At 44.9% G+C, this 24,467-nt stretch overlaps 1 protein-coding gene across 1 annotated transcript; it reads left to right on the forward strand.

Annotated features, from left to right (window-relative positions):
* The first annotated feature begins 1,167 nt into the window (after positions 1-1,167).
* On the forward strand, positions 1,168-23,363 carry CAPN14 (calpain 14). The gene is made up of 21 exons (XM_072858436.1): positions 1,168-1,398; positions 3,845-3,914; positions 4,874-4,992; positions 5,618-5,754; positions 6,896-7,070; positions 7,789-7,854; positions 9,245-9,330; positions 10,606-10,680; positions 11,337-11,500; positions 12,193-12,358; positions 14,538-14,558; positions 15,112-15,306; positions 15,853-15,889; positions 16,751-16,813; positions 18,466-18,523; positions 20,265-20,329; positions 20,736-20,804; positions 20,941-21,019; positions 22,194-22,310; positions 22,999-23,054; positions 23,337-23,363. Exons 1-21 carry the CDS (start codon positions 1,168-1,170, stop codon positions 23,361-23,363), a joined length of 2,076 nt encoding a protein of 691 aa, XP_072714537.1.
* Positions 23,364-24,467: the final 1,104 nt, after the last annotated feature.

Here is a 24,467-nt window from a genome sequence, read left to right on the forward strand (position 1 = left end):
TGGGAGGACGGTGCAATCTGCAGTTGTGTGGTTTCTCACAGGGAACGATGGTGACCTTCAGCTTCGATGGGAGTAACAACCAACTGGTTCCTGAGACCAGTTTCCTAGGGTGCCTGGGGCAGTGATTTTGAGTCTCAGAGAACCTCCTCTGCAGGGAAGCCTTCCAAATACTGTATCATTATGGCATGTGAAGCATTTATTGAACTTTGTATCCCGATTCATTTTTTCAGTCCACACTGTAATGAGACGGCTATGATTATGATCACCTTGTTACCACTGATGGGTGTCATTTGCCTGCCGAGATTTTAATCATGATTTCTCCCAGGAGCCCACCACTTGCAGCAAAAGGTGATGGCTGCTAATGTTTAACATAGCTGCTAATATTAAAAAAGGGCTATGAAATCACTCTTTGCTGGTTTTTTTTTTTTGGGGGGGGGGTGAGAAACATCTGTCTTGAATATTACAAGAAAAAAAAATCTCAGCCTGTGATTTCATGTGTGAATCTGTGGTAATCAGCAAGATGGAATGTGATCTCTTGGGGGAGATTGTATCGTTCTTGAAAATGAGGCAAAACGGGCAAAATAACCATTGGGGGGTTGTGAGTAATGGCTTTGTAACACCTAATGTATTCCCTTTTTCTGTTAGCCTTTGGTTTATCTTGCTATTTTTCTTTTTTTGGGATGGGAAATAACCACATGCCAGAATGTGATTGAATAAAGACTGCCATTCATGTTGCAGCATGTTATGAAAATATCCTGGAGAGCCTAAAATAGTCCAGAGAGAGACTGAGAATAGCTGTATGTATGGCTTTAAAGCCCCGATAAAAGACAATGATAAAAATGAGGTCACTCATTTTGATTTCACTCAGATCTACAGCGAATGTAAAGCCTTGAAAATGCAGTGATAGGTGCTAGATTAGAATAGGATGGGTCCCCCACTTCTCCTGGGAGTGGCACCCCCACACACTCCCCTGCTAGCTAAAGGGAAAAGTTTAAAAGCCATGATTAAATTGACTTTTTACACTTATTTTAATGATCAGGAATTCTTTTGGAGAAGTCACACCTCATCCCAAGAAACAAGGAGTTTCCAGCAGGACTGTGCAGGGTGAGATCCCTGCAGAATCCTCAGTGGAAAAAAAATCATCCTGGTGTTACTGTGGACATTGCCATGCCTTTTCTGCGGCGCTTGAAAAAAAAGAAGTCACCTGTGCCTTTAGGCAGGAGTATCTTTCAAAAACACACCCCACCCATCCAGCAGAACTACCAGGCCTTGCTGGAGACATGCTTGAAGAACAAATGCCTATTCACAGATGACAACTTCCCTGCTCACATCAGCTCTATTGGAACGGGACCACTGCTAAAGAAACTACCCCGAAATTTACAGTGGAAGAGGCCACATGTAAGTGACTTTCAGTGAATAATCTCATGTAAGAGGATGATTACAGCTGATAGCCAGCAAATAGTGTTAGCATTGAGCAGACTACTCTTAGACTTTAATTTAGGTGTGCCTTAATGCCTCCAGAGATCACACTTATTGTATCAGCTGTCATTTTGGAAGCTGGGGTACATCGAGTTTCGTAATTGCCTTTGAAGCATTTGTGGCCCAAAATCATACCCAGCCTCCTTCAGTTTATATCCAGTAATGCTTGGAGCAGGCAGGGAGAGCAGGTGAAGGGAGCTGGGGGAGCTGATGTCCTTGGAGCTCATAGCTCTGATGATCCCACCATGATTCTGTGATTACAGTTCTCATGGTGATGATCCCTCCCCCCCTGAATTCAAGATCTTGACCTTTTAGAAGATTTCCGAGTATCTAGACAGTTCTTAGCCTTTGACCCCTCTCCCATGGACCACATACTGTTGTGATGCTGGAGGCTGCTACTTTCACCAGCAGTGGCAGATACCTTATCCTCTTGCTGGGCTGTTTTTTTTCCTGCTTAACTATTTAGTTTATTCTTTGTTGTACTTAGAGCAGTCTTTTCACAGCTCTCAAGGTTGACCTTCTGCCACAATCAGTAATTGACCATCAATCAGTGAGTTGTTTTTCGTTCTGGGACCTCCGTTTTCTACTTGTGCCCATATTTCCAAGGCCTTTGCTGGTATCCTATGCTTAAACTGAACATCACAACAAGAGACACCTGGTACCGAGCGCTGGTCACAGAACAAGTTCTCATAACAACTGGATAACAAGTCTAGGAGGCCAGGACAGGGGACTGGCACAGTTAGATAAAGGCCTGTTAGCTCTGGCCTGTTACTAGCAATGGCAGTTCTGTCCTTACTGAGCCACTGAGCAACATATTGACAATCAGATCTTCCTGAAAGCAATATATAGGATTATCTGAGAATTTCAGTAGCACTGACTCCTTATGTTACTGTGTCTGTAAGGGAATTCTGCCAGGTAATAGCAGGTAACATCTCCTAGCTAAGTTATTTTCTAGCTGTCATATTTTGTCAGATCTAACCAATTTCTTAGAAGGGCTGAGCTTCTGTGAAACTCATGAAAATCACTGGGAAAGTAAAAGCACCTTTGCAAATTGTGCAGGAGAGCTTGGGAATAGCAGCCCTGGTTCTCAGAGTTTCGTATGCAATTTGGTCTCGCAGATGGTTTGTGTTAAGTCAGGACCTGCAGACGGAGGAAGAGTGCAGTCCTCAGGGGCCTGAGCTGGGTTGTGCTGGGCACTGTGGCTGAGGCAGCTATATCAGCATAGAGGTATTTGGGAGGGAAAGGTCAACATGAGTCCTGGACTGTACAAAGCTCTTCACATGTTCCTCCACCCCAGAGGTATTGGAATGGACTTGAAACCTCCTCTGTCTCTCAGTCCACTGTTCTGCTGCTCTAAAACTACCTTGTGAAGAAGGCTGCCATTTGGTCTGAATGCCAAACTTAGCCCAGCAAAGGCTCTCTGAGGATGGATGCGGTGCATCCTTCAGTCCCTGTGCTGCAGAGGAAATTCTGAGATTCTGCCATTCAGCCTGCAGGCTTGTAGCTTGCTGCATCTATGACTGATGGCCTGCATACTGAACACCCAAATTCACCAAGGATAGGAGTTGGTATCTAATTACTGTAACTGCCTTCTGAGGGTTTGCTGTTTCTCTGCTACTGCCTGAAGGGGAAGCCAGCAGTGTGAAAATTAGCTTGAGCAATTTGTGGGTCATTAGTGTGAAATGTAAGTTTGACACTTAGGTTATTAATTTGACCCCAGAGGCACTTGTGAGAGGAAAAAAATAACAACGTAATTTCTCTCTGAACAATTATTCATAGACCAGCTCTTGTCACAGCAACAGGAACTTCTGTAGCAGCCATCAGTTAGTCTGTAGCTTGATGGTCAGTCAAATCATGGAGATGTCAGCCAGGTTAGCTGAAAGTTTGAACAGTTATGCTCTGCCATTGTAGCCTCTTTTGGCTGAAACTTGCCAGTAATTACGGAGGAGCAGGGCTGGCAGGTCTGAAGGGTTGTCTTCTCAGGAGGGTATTTGTGGAGACCCATGGCGATGCATCTGAGCACCAATGGCTTATGTCGGAGACATAATTCAATGTAGACCAAGCACAAATGTGTGCCCAGGCTTGTGTCAGGTTAGCCAGAGCACATGATAACACTTGAGTTATACCTGAACCGGAACAATGTCTGCTGGGACAAAGGGACCCTATGTATTTTGAAAGCTTTGAACAGGCAGAGGGAGTGTTTTGTGTCACATATCCATGAGGTTTTTACATCCTAGACTCACTGGATTTCCCTTCTTATGAGATTGCAGCTCTGCACGCAGAAAGTCCTTGACTTCAAGCTAAACCAGCTCAGGTTACTGACTTGACTCTCTCCCTCTCTTCTTTTTGGTTGTGTGCTTCCCAGGCTTTGCACAGAAGTCCAGTATTTTATGCTGCAAACAGAAAGCAACTTCATCTCTGCCAAGGATTGGTGGGTAAGGAAGCTCCTTTGTATAAATATCTAAGTATTCTTATACAAGATAACATTTTGTGTGGAATTTTGATTGTATAAAACTTGGCATAGAAATAGAAGGTGTGCATATCCTTATTTCTTCACTTGGCATGGTGTGGATGAAGCAATCATTAAGATGGGATAGGATCAGTAAAAAACTTGGCAAGCTTCAAGGTGGGATTTGAGGGGTGAGAGGTGTCTCCCCAAGCTGAAATCGCCATTCTCTGTGTTGCTTTTGTGCATGCTAGTACTGCAATAGGAAGTGATCCTGTGCTCTTACTGGTCTGTAAGGTTGCTGCTTGACAACTGAACAGAGACCACAGAAGCAAGAAAATCTGAGACTTTCAATATCTGTGTATCTAAGGCTTAGTGTGAGTGCGTTCTCTTCCCTGCTGTGCAGTTAGAAAAATCATTTTTATGTCCACGTTACCTAAAGTACAAGGATATATTGTCATCTGCAAAACAGGTAGGGGCAGGACTAAATTAATTTTTAAGTGCTTTAAGCCCTTAAGCACGAAGTCTGATAAGTAGTGCATTGCATGTGAGATTCATTGGAAATGATTTTTCTCTTCTGAAAAGTTAATGTTTTCAAAGAAAAAGGGAAGGGTTTTTTTCAAGTGTGCCTTTACAGAGAACAGAAAAAAACCCACACAATGTCAGTAAAAAACATAATGTTTCCATTGAGAGCTATTTCTTGCTAAATTTCTTATTTAACCGAACAGTATCCAAATGAAAAGATCATGAGAGAACAATTATAAACCAATCCTAGGTCGGTTAAATAAAGCACACGTCTGGATCATTTCATTTTCTGTGTATGATTTGTTATAATTGTAAAGACATCAGCACAACAGCTCTTCTGCTAGGATCTTGGTGGTGTTCCTGAACTTGGCTGACAGCTCTCACTCTTCAGCCAACTGCATGTGTCCGTTTGTCTTGGCACAGAGAACTGCTGGTTCCTGGCGGCCCTGGAAGCCCTGACGTTCCACCAGGACATCTTGGCTGCAGTTGTGCCACAAAACCAGAGCTTTCAGAGAAAATACGCCGGCATTTTCCACTTCCGGGTACATCTGCTCCCCCAGACTGCAGGGAGGTCTTCAGAAATCCTCTGTCATGTTTTGTGTCACACCCTTAAATAATTTGTATGCGGTTCCCCTTGGCCAGGGGCAAGTGGCCAGAGGGTATCCCGGCCTGGAGGGTAGCCCATCCCCCCTCCCACAAAGCAGTGCAGGCAGTGGATCAACTACGAGCCAGCCTGAGGATATACCTCTGCTTGGCCCTTCTCTCCAGCTGTGCCCTACCCATATTTTAATCCAGACAAAAGTCTTCCTACATAGTAGCAACAGTCAGCAGGGCTTGAGCACATCTGCTCCAACCTTCTACCCCTTTGTCCAGCTCTTGCTGCAACTCTGCTACCCTGCAATTAGGAACTCCTTCCCCCGAAGCCCGATGTGCCTAATTTCTCTGCTTAACCCTTTTACACCTGATACAGGCTTTGTTTTCTCCTCTGGCAGGGTGGGTCTGAGGAGTTGGCTCTGTGGGTGAGTCAGCACAACCCACTGACCCAAAGCAGCCCTCCCCCCAGGGTAGCTTGTCCTGTGCCCATGGCTAAGCTATCTTGCCTTTCCTGTAGTTTCAAGGGGAGGTCCCTTTCCAGGGAAACATGAGCTCATTCCTTTCCTCTGACAGTTCTGGCACTTTGGTGAATGGGTTGACGTGGTGGTTGATGATCGTCTGCCGGTGAATGAGGCGGGGGAGCTGGTCTTTGTTTCCTCAGTCTATAAGAACGTGTTCTGGGGAGCCCTTCTGGAGAAAGCATATGCTAAGTAAGTGACTCATTACAAGTTATACAAATAGTCTCTCTAAAATATGTTGGTTGGTGCCTATGCCATTTTTTCATGTTTATAAATGCATCTCCTAGGCCTTGCCACATTTGGAGTGTAGTAAATGGTTCTCATCTTTCTATTATTACACAGTAAAAGCTGCCACTGCAGTAGCCGTTATCAATCCAGGCCCTTGAGTTTAAATCCAAGGGTTTAGGAGTAGGCGTGAAAACAGACCTATCCTGCGGGGTTGTCCTCTGAGTGTTATTGCTGTTTGGAGTGTATTGGCTAGGATGATGCCTTCCTTGTAAATACTGCAGAGGCGTGGAAGGCCACAGATAGGGATTTTCAAAGGTGAATGGTTTCTGATGCCTGCTTTGATGTATTATCAATTTGAGAAGCCTCCAAGGTTTTTAATTTTGGGGGTCTGCTGAAGCATTGTACTTCGGTTTCGGTAGAAGTTCCTGCTCTTGCGTCCCCCAAAGCTGAGGCATTCAACAAGTCACATGGCACAGTGAAAATACTGGCTTCTCTCCAGGGTGTTTTTGTCTAGAGTGCCTTATCAGGACTAAGAAGAAAGCAACGAGGCATAACTGATGGAGTTTGTTAATTTTGGTCTGAAATAATCTCTGCAGAGCAGGGAAAAATCCTAGTTAACATTGAGAGAAAGATCACAACAAAGGAGAGAAAGTTCAGTTATTTTCATTTGGTGTTAGCATTAGAACAAAAAGACTGGAGAAAGTTTCATTGCAGTGGTAAAGAAAATCAGATTGGAGACGGAGGTCTCGAGGCAGTGTGCCTCTCAAGGCACTTTATCTGAGATACAGCACAATGTCTGGTGATAAATTCAGGCAACATTGGCTGAGGCAGAGTTATCAAAGAAGTAGTGATGGGCATGTTCTCACTACTGTGCAGTGGGGGATGCCAGTGAGTGAAGAATCCCTTTCAGACTATGGCCAACCTCGGAGGCAATTTGCTAGATTCCCCTCTTCCTAAATTCCAAAGATTCCCCTAAAATTAAACATGAGTTACAGCCTTCCTTTTGCTTTTGCAAACCTTTATTGTATGTTTTCATTGGCACGCTGTTCTCAACCTATCATCTGTGACTATAACCCCAAGAATATATTGATGTCTTTTTTGCTAGACTCTACGGCTCCTATGAAGACCTGCAGATTGGACAAGTTTCAGAAGCCTTGGTGGATTTTACAGGTGGTGTTAATATAAGGATCAAGCTTGCAGCAGCTCCTCCTGATCTGTGGGATATCCTGACAAGAGCAACCTACAGCAGATCTCTCATGGGCTGTCAGACACATTTAGGGGTGAGACTTGGAGTGACATCAAATGGCTTCACAGCTAATAGCCTTTCCAGACTTGTTTCCCTCTGCTCAGCTAGTCATTGTGACTCAAAAAGTATCAAAGCTGCCACATGTGACTTTCTGTAGAAATCCCATTCTTAATGTTAAAATTTGCACATGGATTGATTCCTTGCTGCTCTCAGCTCCCTGTTGTTATGTTTAGGAACTGGTTTATCTATCAAAGAACCTCTATTAAATAAGGAAGTACTGCATTTTCCCATTTTTGTTACATAAATTTTCCATTTTTACAGATGGTGCAGTGAGGCACCGAGACTCATGGAATAAGCTTATAGCTAAGATAGAGAGGTGTGTAGTTCAGAACATGGATTCAAATCTAGGCTTCCAAGCCTTATTCTAACACTTCAGCTGTTGGGAAACCCTACTATTCTGAAAATCAAAACCTAACCTCCTGGACTTCTTAAAAGTGAGATGATCTCTGGCCAAAGATCCACAATTTAGGAAGGGACCTTTCCAATGAACCTTCCAATTCCAAGCATACTGCGAAATATGGCTGTTAGGAGCTTAGACTTAATTTTTTTTTTTCCGTTCAAATCATTCTCCATTTGCTTTGAGAGTCATTGCTTATGTAGGTACGGGTCTGTGGTATTGGTATGAGTCTGCTGTGTAAGTAGGCACAGAATAAAAGGTTTATTTTCCTTCTGTTTCTCTTCCTTGTATACAGGCAACAAAGGTCCTGAAGAATGGGCTTGTTGCTGGCCATGCCTACACAGTAACTGGTATTAGAAAGGTAGGACTAGCCCTAATGTCCTGGGTCCAGGTTTGTTTGGATGTCAGCAATTTTCATTGCAGTCATAGGTTCAACCCTTAATCAGGGCAACTATGGTGTCTCCTCCTCCAGTGCTCTTCTCTTAGTCTAACGCTAAAAGAGACTGCATGCTTTGTAAAGATTCGCTTTCCAGTGTGTCCGTTTTAGTATCATGACCTGGACGTAAAGGACAATTGTTATAGATCAGCATATCTCTAAGGGTGGGAATGATTTGTAGGGGTCTGCTGAGAGCATCACCTACAAATGCATCTTAGCTGTTAAGGACAAAAGGACTGGCCTTTGGAGATGCTGGGAGGATGTGCTGAAACCTACTTGGGGTAAAAAGCCTTCCTCTGAAGTCAGAGGAGAGGCCATAGAGAAGTAAAGATAATGGAATGCCATTTAAAGGGCCAAAACATGAAAAACTGCAGATGGAAATGTGAGTCAAGGTTAAAGGGAACCGAACTGGGCTCCTGTGCAGAGAGTGCAGGTGGATCCCACTGATCTGCAGAAGTATCATTGGGAGTCCCCTAAAGATATTTGTCTAGAGGTAAGGGACAGTAAAATAATAGGCCCTGAAGAGTGGGAGAAAGCTCGAAATTTCTCCTCCTGGACTGATGGATGACTCTCTTGTCCAGCCTCAAAAGGAGGTTGACAAGGATGGCAAAGGACTTTGTGGGACTTTGGACATGTGGTATAAATGTGGGTGAAAAGGATGTTCAGTACCTCTAGCAAGAGATACTAGGAAAGCTGGAAGAGATACTATGAGCTGAATTATGCATGCCTGTGTCTCTCACACACAGGAGGAGGGTTTTAGGTGTGGACTTTATCAGCAACATGTCTGTCAGTCTGGCTCCTCTGATGGGATGAAGAGCCAGGCAGGAGTAAGGGACTGACCAGTGTGAAGTCAGCTGTTCTGCTGTATGCTGCCAACAAAGCCCCTAGTCTGCCTGGCTCCCTCTTCTCCCAGCGTGGCATCCCAGTTCAGAGGCACTAATCTATGTGGTCACCCCATGGGCTGCATTGAGCTGTGCCATTGCACCTGGGTAGGACTTAGCTTTCACAGTAGTACAGTCGTGCCCCCACATAAGCACAAAATGAGCAGATGTTGGAAAGGAAGAGGAATTTATGGTCAAGCCTCCAAATTAGGAATCTGTGAGGTCTCTGGTTTCAGTTACAGAAGGTAAGATAAAGTATCTTAATCTCTTTGTGCCAGCTTTCAGAGTTGCATGTTCATAGATTTTTATCATCATACTTACTGGCATCTATGAGAACAAAAAAAGTCTTTGTTAATATCTGACATAGTACAGTGATATAAACCAGATGAGAACTGCTGAGACTTTGGTAAGCACAGTGTTACTGTTTTCTGCAGGTGACCTGTGAATATGGACCAGAAAACCTAGTGAGACTGAGAAATCCATGGGGAAAAATTGAATGGAAAGGAGACTGGAGTGACAGGTGAGTTTAAAAAAGGGAAGGTCTGATGCTGAGTGGGAGGAAAGGTTTCTTGGAGGAAAGATGCTGCCATCTTCAGGCATGAATTAGTGCTGAGAGCAGCATTAAGATAAGTAACAGTTGCTTGCACAGACCCTCTGGTGTCAAAGCAATGACTCAATAGATTTGTATTTCTCCAGCAGGTAGTGCTCACGTAGTTGGGCTCACTTCACACATGCAGCTTCAACAAGCTCAGTTCTGCTTTTCCATTCACTGAATGCCAGAGGAAACATAATATGAACATCAGATGCTGACCATGTTGCTGTGATCTGGATGGCATGCAAAGTGACAAGATAGCTGTGCAGGAGGCCCTAAACAAACAAAGTGTTTCAGGGCACACAGCCCTTTATCACAGGAGGGACTGTGCGAAGTCCTCCATGGGCTGCAAAGTGTTGGAGTTGGGTGGCTGTGAAGGAGTCCTTTGTCCTGGCTGTTTGGGGGGATACATTTGGGTATGAGATCAGAGGAAGCAACTAGTGAGGCAGATGAGCCCTATATTTCCTCTGCCTGAATTCTTTGATTGGGATCCATGAAAGACAGTGGTTTGCATTCTAGACCACAGACAACTGTAGACTTATGTCCTATTCCTCTTTGAAGTGGAGTATATTCCTTCCTTCCAAGCTTCACTTCATTCCCTGCACAGACCCTGTTTGCTGAGGCTCGGAGGTAGGGAGGAGGGAAGAGCACAGGGAGGTGTTGGGAATGTGAGTGACTTTCACCTTGTCTGCAGAGCAGTAACTTCTCTGATGCGTGTCTGTCACATAATGACAACATACCAGCTGTTCCTGTTGAAGAGCATAATGAGCAACATACTGTAGGCCTGCCTTTTAAACGACTCCCAGCTGCCTCTTGTGCTGTCCTAGTCATTCATTCATTATGCCAAACACTCTTCCTATTATGTCTCCTTTGACAGAAAATTAACCAACAAAACAGGTCTAGATTTTTATATTTTAAGTACTTGGAAGCTGTGTGTGCAAGTGAATGGACTGCCTGATGGAAATAGAGCATTTCTGGCTTCTGCTGGAGAAAACTGGAGCCATTTAGTTACATCTCATGGGACCCAAAGTGCTTGTGGAGAGTCTCCCGTGGCTGAAGGCATAGGGGGCCTGTGTTTAGTGGGGGATAAATGTGGAGATAAGTGGGGACAGGGATTTGACCTCTTTTTATAGAGGAAAGCTATGTACTCTGCCTTGAATTTGAGGACACACTTGGTTAGTCATCTCATCTTTTTGCCCTCAGCTCTTACAAATGGGAGCTGCTGAGCCCGAAGGAGAAGATTTTGCTGAGGAAAAAGAAGGAGGATGGAGAATTCTGGTAATGGCACAGTCTCACCTCTCCCCTCTCTGCCAGCAGCTCTGGTGCTGCGTCTGGAGGCGAAGCAGCACATTGCCACTTAGGTTGAGGCATATGTGATCTGCTTTATAACAGCCCATGCTTGCTTTCTTGCTCTCCTCCTCTGCTTGTTGATGTGAGAAGCAGTAGCTGTGCTGACACAGAAGAGATGCACTGTTCTTCAGTGGCAGGAGTGAGGGAGAAGCAGGACACTGCCAGGTCTCCCAGGGCTGCTGGAGACACGGGCAGCTTTCAGGAGCTTTTGTCCTGCCTTTTATTTTTAAGATAGCTTTGGGAAGCTCTTGCTTGCCTTGTCTGTTCGTGGTTTCTCCACAGCTTCTGCCACGAGGTGGCAATGTTGTCGTCCGTGTCATTTCACTGCGGTCCCTTTGGTAGCAATATTTTAATCTCTGTGCTGCTATCCTTTGCTGAAATTTTAGTCATGCATTTGCTACTGCTAGATGCTGCTGTTGGAGCAGACGCTCTCTTCTTTACTGCCTAATAAAATATGAGCATTACCATATGTAACACAGAATGGTGTGGCTTCGAAGTTCCCTGCTCCCTTTCCTTTCCTTTTTATAAGCCATATGGACTAAACTAAACTGCTGACAAGATGTCTCTTGGCATTCTTTTCCCAGGATGTCTCTGCGAGATTTTAAGATTCATTTTGTAGATCTGATGATCTGTAAATTAACTCCAGACCTGATGAGCCAGGAAGATGGGAAGAAGTGGATGTACTCCCTGAAGAGTGGGAGATGGGTTAAAGGAAGTACAGCAGGAGGAAGTCTGGGATGCTGTAATGGTGAGGGGTGCTCTTTTGGATGACTCTGGGGTGACATTGATCTGCTGACTCAGTTACCAGCACCCTATACCTGTTAACACAAAATTCACAATGGAAACATGCTTTTCGTGCTTAACCCTCCACACAAACATCAGAAATAAGCAGCTGAAGGACTTTGACTAGCTTCTGCTATCACAGAAGCTGCATCACTTGCAAACATAGGGCAGTGGGCTGGTTATGGCATGAAATGAGCTGCAGGATCCTAGGATCAATTGCCAACACTGAGCTTCTTTGGGGCATTAAACTTGTCTGTTAGAATTTGCATCCTTGGCACCTCCAGGGAGTGGTATTTTAGGTAAAGTGAATGGGAAATGCAGAGGCTCAGCCCTTCTGGAAGCAGAGCAGGTGGGGTCTAAAGTCAGCTAGTCCATACACTGGAGGTGATAGAGGAATAGTGATACATTTATAAACAAAATGAGCTCTTAGTTGCAGGTGAGCGGAAATGTAGTTCCTTGTTCCTGGGCCTTCCTCCTGTCTTACATAGTGGTTGCACTGCTAAACTTGTAAAGTGCACCTAAGATCAAATCCCTGTGGGGTCTGGAGGTCCAGACAACCTGTGGCCTATTCAGTCTGATGCCAGGTATCATGTGGAAAGCTGGCAACCAATTCTGTGATGGAAAATGACATCAAAATGTTTTTCTTGTTTTGCTTAGGCAGCTTTTGGATGAACCCTCAGTACTGGCTGAACGTTTTACCAGTTGAAGATGGGAGGAGAAGCCTCGGTTCCTGCAATGTGGTTATATCCCTGATGCAGAAACACAGCAGCAAACACCGGAACCGAGCTCCTCACCTCTTCATTGGATTTTCACTCTACGAGGTGCGAAGAATTGCTTTGCCTTTCTTGCTCTCACCAAATAGGAAAACTTCCAGCCCATGTAAACTGTAGAGCTTTGCAGACCAAGAGTTTTGTTGTGTGCAGGGTGATCTGTGCTCTTTTCTCCTTGCCTGTGCCCAGTCTCCTCACACATCAGGGCTAGGCTCCCTCAGGCTGCGTGCCCCACTTGCTGCCTCTCTGGCATGCTGTGTGTCAGCCTGCAGAGCAGTGAGAAATGCCTCTTGCTTCAGAGCACACTGGGCTTTATTTTGCCCTCTCTGAGAGTATGTGCAAGAGCTGGGAGAGAGTGCCAGGAGTCCCCTTACTTTGGGGCAGGGAGAGCACTGCCCTCAGGTTATTTCCAACCATGGTAAAATTGTGCTTGAGAAGTGTTCCTAGTATGACGGGGCAAGTGCCCATGTGTGAATACTGCTAGTTCCCTGTGTATCCAGGGGTAAGTGGATATCACTAGAAGGAGTGAGAGTTTCCCCCCCTCAATTCTCTGCTTATCTAAGTGCCTTGCAGAGCCACTCTCCTCCCTTGAACAAAGCCACAGCTCTTGTTGCTGCTGCGAGTTTGCACAGTTATGGAAAGATGGCTGTGGGGAAGGATTTTCAGGTGGAGGGGCTGAGGTTTCTGAAGGCAAAGAGCCTAGCTGAACATATGTAGCTGCTTCCCAGCAATGATATGGCTATGTTGTGTGAGACCCAGAGGTCCCTGTCTGACAAATGCTCTGTTTCTTTTCTTCCTGCAGGTGGACCTACAGGTGAGTCCCTTGTCACCACTGCTTGCTGTTTGCTGGGGGACCTGGGCTGGTGCAGCTGTTATGACAACATTGAAGGTGTTGTGCTTGCCTTTGTTCCTTGGCTGACAGCTAGTAACAGTGTATTTGAGTTCAGTGAGGCACCACAGTAAGTCACTGTTAATGCAGAGCTATCTACTGACTCTTCTGAAGAGCAGCTGTATCAGGAGAGCTCAGTGGCCTTAAAAAGGGGCATTAGTTGTTCAGCTTCTGCACTGGGTCTTCAAAGGTATTAGAAATGGCATCGGTGTTTACCCGATCAGCACTTTGTTCCTCCTGCAATTGCGGGTTGGTGCCCCAATTCTTGGCTGTGTCTGAGCTGGACTTGCTGCAGCTCTCAGGTGAGCCAGAGCCACCTTTCTGCTGCCTCCCAGTCTTGGGATGAGGTAGAAACAGAGCCTGTGTCCCATGCAAGTCAGGGGTATCCCGGGGAGCTCAGGTTCCTTCTTGGCTGGGGATGCTCTGGAGCTGATGCTACAGGTGTTTTTGGCTTCTTCAGGCCAGCTGTATTTCTAGCATTTTTTTCAGCCAGGAGCCTTTGGAACCTGAGGAAGAGCCCTGGAAGTTAAACCCTGATGTATGTCCCAATTTTGGCCCTGACTTTAGAGGGCTATTTAAAACAGGGAAAGGTTTAGCTCCTTTAATCTTGAAAGGGCATATCTTCCACTCTGTTACGACTCAGAACACCTCTTGAATGAGAGTCCCTTTGAATTTGGACTGGCAAAGAACTAGTTTGGATGTATGGTCAGAGCAGCACAATTGTGTTCCCAGTTACTATATTTCCAGCATGGTAACCATGAGGTAAGATGCCACTCCTTCCTGACTTAAATATTTTGGGCACTATCAGGGTTACAAGTGAGTTAAACTTCCTGGCAGAGGCGGTCTGAGTGTGGCCCTAGCACACTGCTGTGCTGCACCTGAGGGGGAATGGTGGCAGCCAGGACTTTAATTTTAGGTTTGTAGCGGCTGCCAAGATCAATAAAGAGAGATGGCAAGCTGAGAGCATCTAAGATATTGGAACTACAGTCAACAAAGTATTGACTGGAATATAAAAACTTTAAATTTAAACATAAGGGGCATGAGGAGGAGTAACCCTGAACCCTTCAGAAGAAAGATGGCTCTATTACTAAGAAAAATACTGGCAAAGGAAGAGGAATAGCATCTCCACTACGAGGCTGCAGAGTAAAATGGCTAAATGTTTTGAGGAACAGCCAAGATCAGAAGGTGACAGTGGTCTTAGCTAGCAGGATTATTTATTTGGCTTGTGTACTGGGCACGCAGTGGCATTAAAAATTAGTTCAGTGTTGCCTGGATCAACACTTTATCCATCCTCCTATTGCAGAAAAGTGCCTGCAGAGTGAAAGATCTGTAAGAGCCAAGAGTGCCAGGCAGATCAAGGACATGTGCATGGAGTCAGGGCTAGGGATTAGGTTGCTCCTGCAGTATGCTCAGATCACAGGTGCTCTGAAAAATCCTCTGCTGCCAGATCCCTAGTGCAAAGGACAAGCTGGGAACAAAGTGCATGGTACCTAGGGGTTAGGAGGGGTGTTCTGGCTAGTGAAGAGCAGTCTCTAGAGCAGTTCCTGCCTGCAGTCATTTCTGCCAGTATAGAAATTACTTTTGCAGTAGCTTAGGCTGACAGAAGCCACTTCTCCTCCCAGTCCTTGCTGCTGTTCCTTGCAAGTACTATTATATTGTTGATAACATTGCAGGAAGCCCCGTTCTTTGTCATTTTAGTATTGGGCAGGCACAGTGTGTGGGGAGAACCACTGTATCCTGGGAGGAGACTGAGTCCTTTGGGCCCTATTATCTGCTTGTGCTGTAAAAAAAATCTGAGGTGTGAAGGCAGGCTGTCTATGCCATGCCTGTGAATTCTCCACATGCCTTTTGTCTGTTTGTTCAGCTGGTGCAGAACACATTTCTCTCCTGTTTCTTCCCTTAACAGTACCAGGGAAGCAACAGAAAGCTGCCCCCAGCTTTCTTCACCCGACATCAGCCTGTGAACAGGCACCAGGTCTTCCTCAATGAGCGGGAAGTGACTAATGACTTCCACCTGGAGCCTGGTGTCTATGTGATTGTCCCATCTACCCTGGAGCCTCAGCAGGAGTCTGAATTCATCCTGCGGGTCTTCTCCAGGAAACATGTTCTTCGGTGAGATGCTGCTGCCCTTCTGCCAGCACCTAATTCTCTGGGATGGTGGGATGGTCTGGTCTTTCTAGTCTAATGGAGGCAGCATAAAGACCTTACCATGCAAAAGGCAGCACAATCTCTTTTGGAGAGGCTGGCTGTGGGTCTCTCCTAGCATAGGATGCTCAGTGGATGAAGCACTTTTGGCCTTATCCTTTCAAGAAGTGTTGACCTAGGCCCACACAAGGGATTCTTGCAGCATGCTCATGTTTGAGACTGGAGAAGGACAACAGTTTTTAATGCACCATTGGTTTGCTAGGAGACCCTGCTGGTGGTGCTAGGATGGTTGCTTGTGCAGAAATGATGCTTTGGAGACTTCAAATGCCAGCAGCCCCTGGGGAGCTGTATGGATATGAGGGCTTCCCTTACTGCAGCTGTAACACTGGGGAAAAAAACATGCTGCAACAGTGGGTTGGGGCCCCTTCTGGGGATGAGGGATGCCACCTGTGATGAGACAAACACACAACTCTGGGATATCTCCTTAATGTGTCTGCTTTTTTGCATCTCCAGGGAAATGGGTGGGAACACCAGTTTCACCTTCCCTAAGGTGAGTGAGTATGAGGGGAGTGGGAGGTCTGTGCTTTGGTCTTCCACTCCAGGTGTTGGGTTTTTCCTGTTGCTCTGCCCTATGGAGAGGCTGAGTGAGAATGTGAGTGCTTGTGTTGCAGCACTTTTGAAAGGGCAGCTTGGGTTTACAAGCAGAGTCCCTTAGACCATGTGTACAGATGCAGTCAAATGTGGGGGATGGGCAAATTTTTAGATGCCTTTGTTAGTTGCCTTGCAAACTTCTTTTAGTGACACCATCTTACACGCTCTGCAGTCTTTCCTATTCATGGCTTTTTGGAGACTCCTGGTTCATTCTTGCACTTCTCTCCACCCCTTTCATGCCTTGAACGTTTTGAAGACATAATGGGACCTGAGCAGTACCATTTCCATGCAGCAGTCTGTAGGTTATTTTCAAAATAACTGAGCTCAATGGCAGTGCCTGCATGTCTGCAGCTTGTGCAAGGGAGTTTGTAGCATAGTCTGTTCCCCTGGCATAAACAGGGCCATTCCTTCTTTCATCTCCTCTATTCTGTATAAAAGAGGACAGAGACCCTTCTCTCTCTTCTTGGCATGGAGTGAGCCCCATCCTTCGTTGTTGCACAGCTTGGTGGGAGGGAAATGTTTCTCCCCACTGAGTGTTATCTGAGTATTTATTTCCAAGAAATAGCATTTCTATGAGGTTGGGAGCTATCTTAGCAGTAGGCTGTGTTAGTGATGTAGCATTGATTGCAGTGATGGGGAGAAGGTGGAAGGGCAGGGGATGAGAGTGCAGTTCTGGGAAAGCAGCTTTAGTAACTCTGTCTTGGATGGTGATATTTTTCTTCCTCAATTTAATGCTTTTTTTTTTTTTAATATCTTAAAGGAAATTGTTGATAGGTATGAAGGCAAGATTTGGGAGGATTTCTTCACAAAGCATTTTGAACAGGTAAGTGTGTGCATGAGCTGCCAGAGTAAACTCCTCCAGAGCTATTATGTAGCTCTGTGAAAGTAAAAGCATGTGGATGTTCAAGGGAGGTCTGGATGTGGAAGCCTGGGGCACAGAGAGGGGCCACAGGAGGTTGGGCTGTGTGTACAGTGCCAATTCCATTGCAGCAGATTTAACCGCAAAGCTTAGGAATATGTTAGCATTGAGACAGGCATACTTCTCTACACAGCAGGATGTGAATGCCTGGAACTTAATGCCACAGGACACTGTGGATGTGACAGTATCAACAGGCTCAATGGTATTAGCAAACCGATGGGCAGCAGGTCCATAAACAGATCCTAAAGGACTAGTCAGGGATGTATCCTCTAGGATCCCTTTTCCAACAGGTGTGGGTGCCACGGAAACAGGAGAATGGATTGCAGAAGCTGACTAGGCTCATGTGCTCTCCCTCAATGTTAATTCTTATTGCCTGTATTGGGGACAAAGTGGTGGGCTGTGTGGATCCATCCTACTCTTTTGGGTGTTCTTACACTCATTGAGGAAAGTCACCTATTAGAGAACACCCCCTGAAATATTGACACTTGTCTCATACATCCTTTGTCCCAGTTTGATGGCCACCAACTTGCTTTGAGAGGTGAAGTAAGTTCCAGGTGTCCCATCACCTCCTTTTTTTCACTAATTTTCCTAGTGAAATGTGATCCTTATTGTGAAAGATTCTTTTAATGATCTCTCTGGCCTGATCTGGGATGGAGTTGAGCTCCAGGGATCCCACTAACTACACTGAGGGATGCAAGTGTTTCCCCTTTCAGAAAAGGTGGCTGCATTTATTTAGCAGCATACCCTGTATTTGGCAAACACAGTTTCACAAAAACACATTTGCACTTTTGATAGCAATATTGTGATGGAAGCTGTTACTAAAAACAATCAATGTTTTTACTTTTTGCCACTTGTTTAAGATTTTGATTTTGAGAATGCTGTGGCTTTCAGATGCGCTAGAAATTGCCACCTATTGCTAGGTGCTGGTCCTTTGCTGTCAGGAGGTCCAAGTATGCACAGAGGCGAGCAGTACTGCTATTTCTCAATGCATTACCCCGGCATGCCTCAATGCTCTGAAAACAGGCTTTTATTTTTGAAGAGTGACATTTAAAAAAATCCTCCAAACAAACAAACGTCACAGTTTCTAAAAAACCTGTAAACTTTAGTATAACAAGGAGGAGGGGAAGTCTCTGCTTTGAAAAGTTTGGGGAGGAAGTATTCCAAAGTTTCCATCTTTTTTTTTGTTTGTAAATGATAAAAGGGAAATATTTGAAGCAGGTCTCTTGACAATGTGCTTGATGGGACAGATGGCACCAGGGCTGAAAGGTTAACGGTCTGGATCCTCACGCAGTGTAAATCTGCACTACTGCATTGATCCGTGTGGAGCCCTGAGAACTTAGCCCAGAGCAGACTGCAGCTCTTGCAGGCTGAGAATCTTGTCATATTCAAAGGGAATATTTTCTATTGATTTTCACAGTGGCTGGAGTGGGGCCAGAAAAGCATAGAATGAAGATGGGACATGATGGGAAAACCAAAGAGGGAGAAAAGTGATTTTTCTGTATGCTTTTGTAAAGTGTGCTTTAAAAAAAAAATAAAATTTCTCTTCCATATCACAGAATCCTGAAATAAATGCTCTTCAGCTCCAGAGGATCCTGAATAATATATCTTGGAGAAGTAAGTGCTGAGAAATAATGTTTCTGTAAAATAAACCCTCTTAGAGAAAAGCTTCAGCTCCTGTATCTGTTTCTTGAATTCTGGGAAGAGAAACTGGCTTGAATCTGACTGAGCTGTCTCTTCTGATGCCATGTTAGATTTCCAGAGAGAAAGGATTTGCTGGGGTGTGAATCAACATGGTAGAAATTTTTTATAAGCGAAGCTAATCTAGTTTGAATTTCAACAACTGAAAGAATGAGGGGGAAGAGCAAGCGTAGATATTGTGTGTGGATGCAGACTCTAAATTTGACCTCCAAACCCAGCTTGACCTCAGCCTTGATTCTGAAACTATATCTCATTTCACGCTGTGCCACTGCCACAGTCTCGGCAGCGCCACCGCTAGAAGGTGTAGAAAGTTAGCCTGGTCTGTAGGCAGTTATGCAGTGGAAGGGGGTCTCGTCTTTACCTTGATGTGCCTGGTTCATGCCTGCTATTCCTATTTATACTTCCCTGCTATGCATGCATAGGGCTGTTCCTTGCTCTGTTTGTGTTTGGGAGACAGGATAGAGATGCAGGTAGCCTGTGTAACTTATGCTTGTGAGAACGAGGTGAGCCCTGAGGTTGTCCCTCTCATGAGGACTGTGACATCCACTCTGCCAGTGGCAGCACAGAGCACTCCACAAGCTCATAATTTGGTCCCTACCTGGACAGCAGCGAGATACTGCAGTGGCTGTTTCCTCTGAACAACAACAACGAAGTTACAGATATAATGATGAATCCAGTTTTTCTTCCCAGTTTCTTCACTGTTAACAACTGATGTGCAACACAGAAAATACACCATCCAGCCATTATAGGCAACAAAGAAGATGAACAAAAGACTGATGTGATGCCTTTTCCACTTAAGCTGAATTTGAGATTGCTCCCTTTTCTACAAAGGTGGACAAGATTAGCTCTTCTGTCTTGGCAAAGTGACCCACCAGGCACTGTCTTATCTGTGAGAAGACTATGTTGAACAGAGAGTCTTTATTTTTCATAAGTGATCAATTTTAAGACATTAATTTAAAAACTTTACAGTACTTGATTCATATTTACTAAACAGGGCTATTACAAGATTAAAACATCTTCACTTTCTGTAGAGAAGGGATTGGTGAGTTATGGTTCTGTCCCTTGCTCAGTGGAAGTCTACAGACAATCTATAATCATGATTTGCAGTGAGATTAGAGTCTATTTCTGTTACTCATGTATGAACCAGGAATGCTAAACTTTGATGCAGCATCATGTTTTCAGTGATGCCTGTACTTTTAATTATATTAACAGTATATCTGTGAAAGAGAGAGATGCTTAGCACAAGGGTTTCAATTAATCTGCAGTGCTGCTCCCCAAAGCTCTTCAGGTCAAGTGACTTTGCTCAAGGTCATGCAGCAAATTCTGTTTGGGATTACAGCTTTGGATGTCCTTTTCCTTCCATTTTCTCTAATAGCTGGAGATAGTGCACCGTATTTCATTCTGTATTACATGCCTGCAGGGAGCTCATATTGGATTTTCTGAGACTAGTAGAATCCATCCTGTTCCCTCATATTTTTATCATCATAAATGATACGTCTTTTCAAGTGGGTGTAAAGTTTCACAAAGGCTTTAGGGCCTGAGCCCTCTCAAGTGAGGGGGAATTTTGGGAGAGCCCATTTTTCTGAGAGATGTTCAATGATTCTTCAAAACAATCTTTTTTTTTTCTTCTTTTTTTTTTTTTTTTTTGTCTCTCCAGATTTCCAGAGTTTTCACCTAAGTTTCAGTCTGGATGCCTGCCAGGGTATCTTGGCACTCCTGGATGTATCCATGGCATGAGTGATACTTCTGACTCATATACTACTTCACTGGAGCATTATTTGTTAGGGCAGACTGGGTGTTATTGTGATTTCTTTACCACCAGGACATGGCCCTGCTTATTGAACTTCTCACCCTCCGTAATAACAGTTCAGTTGTGACAGAACGGAGTTGGTTTGGGAAAGGGTTGATTCCTGCTGCCTCTGAAATCAGCAGTCAGGTTTCCATTGACTTTAGTGGGAGGAGGATCAAGCCTATAGATAGGCTTGTGGGCTAAGAAATCATTATCCTCATATTATAATTGTGTGAATGTTAGAGTGGCTATGAGTTTTGGTTTGTTTGGGTATTTTTTATGTAATGGGTGCTCTTTGACATTTAATTGAGATGTTCTGACCTTAATTCTCCCACGAAGCTGAACGCCTCTGGCACACTGAGTATCCAGGAATTCAGAGTCCTGTGGAAGAGGCTGCTTTTCTATTTGGTATAACAATAATTTCTATGTCCCCTTGCAATATCTTCCTGCTCACAATCCCTTTGGTGTCATCTGTTGGTTATTGGTGGGTTTGTTTTGTTTAAAAATATATTTTATTTCCCTCTCCCTGCCCCCTCCCCCCCAGGAAGTTTTCCAGAAAAGAGACACTAGCAGATCAGGAAAGCTTGACCTTGTGGAACTACATGCAGCTGTACGGGAGACAGGTGAGCCCACAGCACATCTTGGCAAGTCTCATCCTCTTCCTCATAAAGGCTGGAAAAAGCTCAGGGCTGGGAAACATCTTGAGAATTGTAGGTAGCACCCAGGAGGAGTGGAAAACATCATAGGCTGCATGGTCTTAGCTGCCTCTGCTTTCCTCTTTAAGGAAAAGCAGTTGGGTAAACATATCTGAAAGTTATTTTGCTGTGGGATGGGCTACTTAATCTTTGCCCCAGTGTGGTCTCATACTGATAGTTCTCTGAAACAGAAGTGTCTGTCTATTTTAGACCCAGTTTTTAAATCCCTTCCTGTTCATTGCTAATTTAATTTTAAAAGACTGTGTGGGGTTCTGCGGATACATGTGGGAGGCCAGATGTAGCTCATATTAAATTGCTACCTCTGCTGAAGACGACAGCTCAGGGACTGAACCTGGAAGTGCGGGACTTGCACAGATGCAATACTGGTGCCAGACTTCACTAATATAATGTCTGAAGCTTGATCTAGAAATGGAAGACCATACACGTGGGTCCAAATACTCTGTTGCTGTTACTGAGCTTTGCGTGGGGGCTGGTGCTCAGTCTTGTAGCCTCTTTTGCAGGTTTACAGCTTAAATATCACTCCTCTTTTTGGCACATGGTTCACCCAGTTCATCTGAGTCAGTGAAAGCACAGTGAGAAACCCAGGTGGACCTCTGCTAAAGCAAACTAAAATCCCAGGCCATGAATAGAAAATACTTTTATTCCTTGCAAATGCTGCTTGACATTGGGACTGATGCTTTCTGTTTGAGCTTCCTCTGGATTTTCTTTTTCATCTGCTTTCCTACCCTCTTGTGGAGTATTGCTCTTAAACACAGCTGCTGTTATTACCCTCATTCACCCAGGAGTAAAGGATGCCCATGTGTATTTTTTTCCAGCTCTGGCGGGACTGTGACTATAGGGGATCCGATCTGAACCCTTTCAACTTTGGAGCAGATATCTCCACATGGTGGTCTGGTTTGGGCTGGCTGATACTTGGGCGGTTTGCAAAATCAAGCTGTTGAAGAAGAGCTGAAGACCACTTGGTTGTGCATGCTCACAGCTGTGTGTACGCCCATAGCTGCGAACATTCAGCTGCCTACAGCTGGGATTTGCCATCTCATTCTATTTCCCCCCCTCTTTTTTTTTTTTCCCTTTTATGAAGGCATTTTGCTCAGCAATGAAGTCTGTAATTTGATGGCAATCAGATATGGTGACCCTGACTTGAAGATCAGCTTTGAGAGCTTTGTGTGCTTCATGCTTCGAGTGGAGATCATGGGAGGTGAGGCAAGGCTGGCACTACGTGGGCTGGCCAGGCAAGCTGGGCTGCCCAGCTGAGCCCTAGCCCTTCTGATGCTCCTCCAGCTGGCAGTGGCAAGGTCAAAATTAGAAGGATTGTGTTTCTAAGTAGACCAAGAGTAATCAATTTAAAGCAAGGGACAGATATAGAGGAAATCAAGCTCTTTCTCTTTACTTTCCACCACTTACTTTCTACAGACATGCAGGTTGTACATATCACGGGGATTTAGCTCCCTGCAGGTTTGCACCAGCCTTCTGTAGGAGGAGGTAGGCAAGTTGCAGATGGAGACTGCTCATTTTCCAGGAAGAAGAGAGCCTTGGAATATACGTTTGGTGGGACTGCAGTTGTGATGGCGAGACAGCTGATACTCAGTCTGTGAGCTCATGCTGTAGACACTTTGCATGTGTCTCAAAACTGTAGTGAGGTTGGGACCACCTGCATTTTGAAGTTTCACAGCTGGATGGACAGACAGTAACATGCCTGACTTTTTATTCAGCTGCTCCCTGTGTCCCAGCCCTCAGGGATCTTCCAGCAAGAGAAAGAGAAGCTGACGAGCATTTGTGAATAGCCTACAAACTCTGCCTTTGAGGTTTTTCCTGAGACAGAGTGTCTCGGCTGGTGTTGATCTCTTGGCTATCAAGTTAATGCTCCTCATTTATTTCTTTTGCAGAGGCCTTTCGCAACTTAACACAAGATGGCAAAGGGATATATCTCCAGGAATCTGAGGTAAAGTCCGTTCCCTGACTGACAAATGCAGGCTCCTTCATTGCAAGTGGCACTGCGTGTTTTCTTCTGTAGCATTAAAAAAGGTATCTTTACCTGATCGCTTACAGAGTAGGTTAGAAACAACAAGGAACTTCAGGCTTCTAAATCTCGTGCTTTATTGTAGCTTCTGCTCCTTCTGGAGACAGAAAACCTCCAGTGCCCCATCGTTCAGTTCAGTTGTGACTATCACAGAGTGCTCTCAGGGATGCATGAGTTCAACCTACTTTCCCCATTACTTTACAGTGGATGATGATGACACTGTATTCCTGAAGCAATGCTGTAGAAGAGGGGACAACCAGGCCTGTACGAGGATGAGGAAGGCTGCCTCGTATCAACTTTCTGTGCACACGGACTCTCTGGGCTCAGCCCTGCAATTTACCTCTTACGAAAAGTCTTCCCCTCAAGCAGACTTGACCTAATGACCGCAGACTTGGTGAACTGAAGTTTTGCTAATTAATGTATTTATTTTGAGTCCTATTTCACTTCAGACAACCCTTCTGAGAAGAGGCTGCTGGATGCCAACCACTATGTGTGCACCATGTGACACCATGGAGCATAGTGACTGAGTTGTTGGGATTACCTACTTAATGCTGATGTTACACTGGTGGTGTTATAGGATGGCATACATTGTGGTAGTGCCCAGAGGCTGTGCTTGGTGATGGGGCTTTTAAGCCTGGGAGAGAAATGGCCCCTGCCCTGAGAGGCTTGTCACCTGATAGAGGAAATCCCAGTTCTGCAGCTGCTAGGCCCATAGTGGAGGGCAGGAGTCTGTGTGCTGGTGGGGAAGAAGAGGTGGGGAGGATCTGAATGAACACTCTTCCCTAGCCATGACTTGGAAAGGTGATTTCCAAGCATTCAAAACATGTCTTTGGCTTTTATAAGTTAGCATAACCCTGTTGAAGTAAACCTAAGCTGATTTAACCAAGCAATGAGCCAGGCCTCCAGCTCCTTGTTGTGGATGGAGGATGTGACGTTTGCAGATTTATTTCAGAAAGGCAGTGGGTTTTCTCTGCAGATTGAAAAGTACAGTACAGTGAGAAGTAAACTGATCCCATATTGTCTTTAAGTCACCGGAGACTGGCAGGGAATAGATGTTCTCTGCAGCATGATACAGGAGAAGTCTGCTAAAACACTTGGATATTTGTCAGTTACTTTTTATAAAGCAGGATGAGAGAGAGAGTGTGTGTGTACTTTTAGATGATGCAGGCACATGTAGGTTGTAGATGATTAAATAGTGGAAACTGGGTGTGTAGCTGTGAACAGCATTAGAGAACATGTTGTAAGTGGACTATTCACGTCAAACTCCATGCTAAAGTTACTTGATGCATCTATCTGCAGGATCCTTTTTTACTTTCTTAACATTTATTTATTTGG

The sequence above is a fragment of the Ciconia boyciana genome, chromosome 3, assembly GCF_034638445.1.
Source record: "Ciconia boyciana chromosome 3, ASM3463844v1, whole genome shotgun sequence".
Classification (NCBI taxonomy): Eukaryota; Metazoa; Chordata; class Aves; order Ciconiiformes; family Ciconiidae; genus Ciconia; species Ciconia boyciana.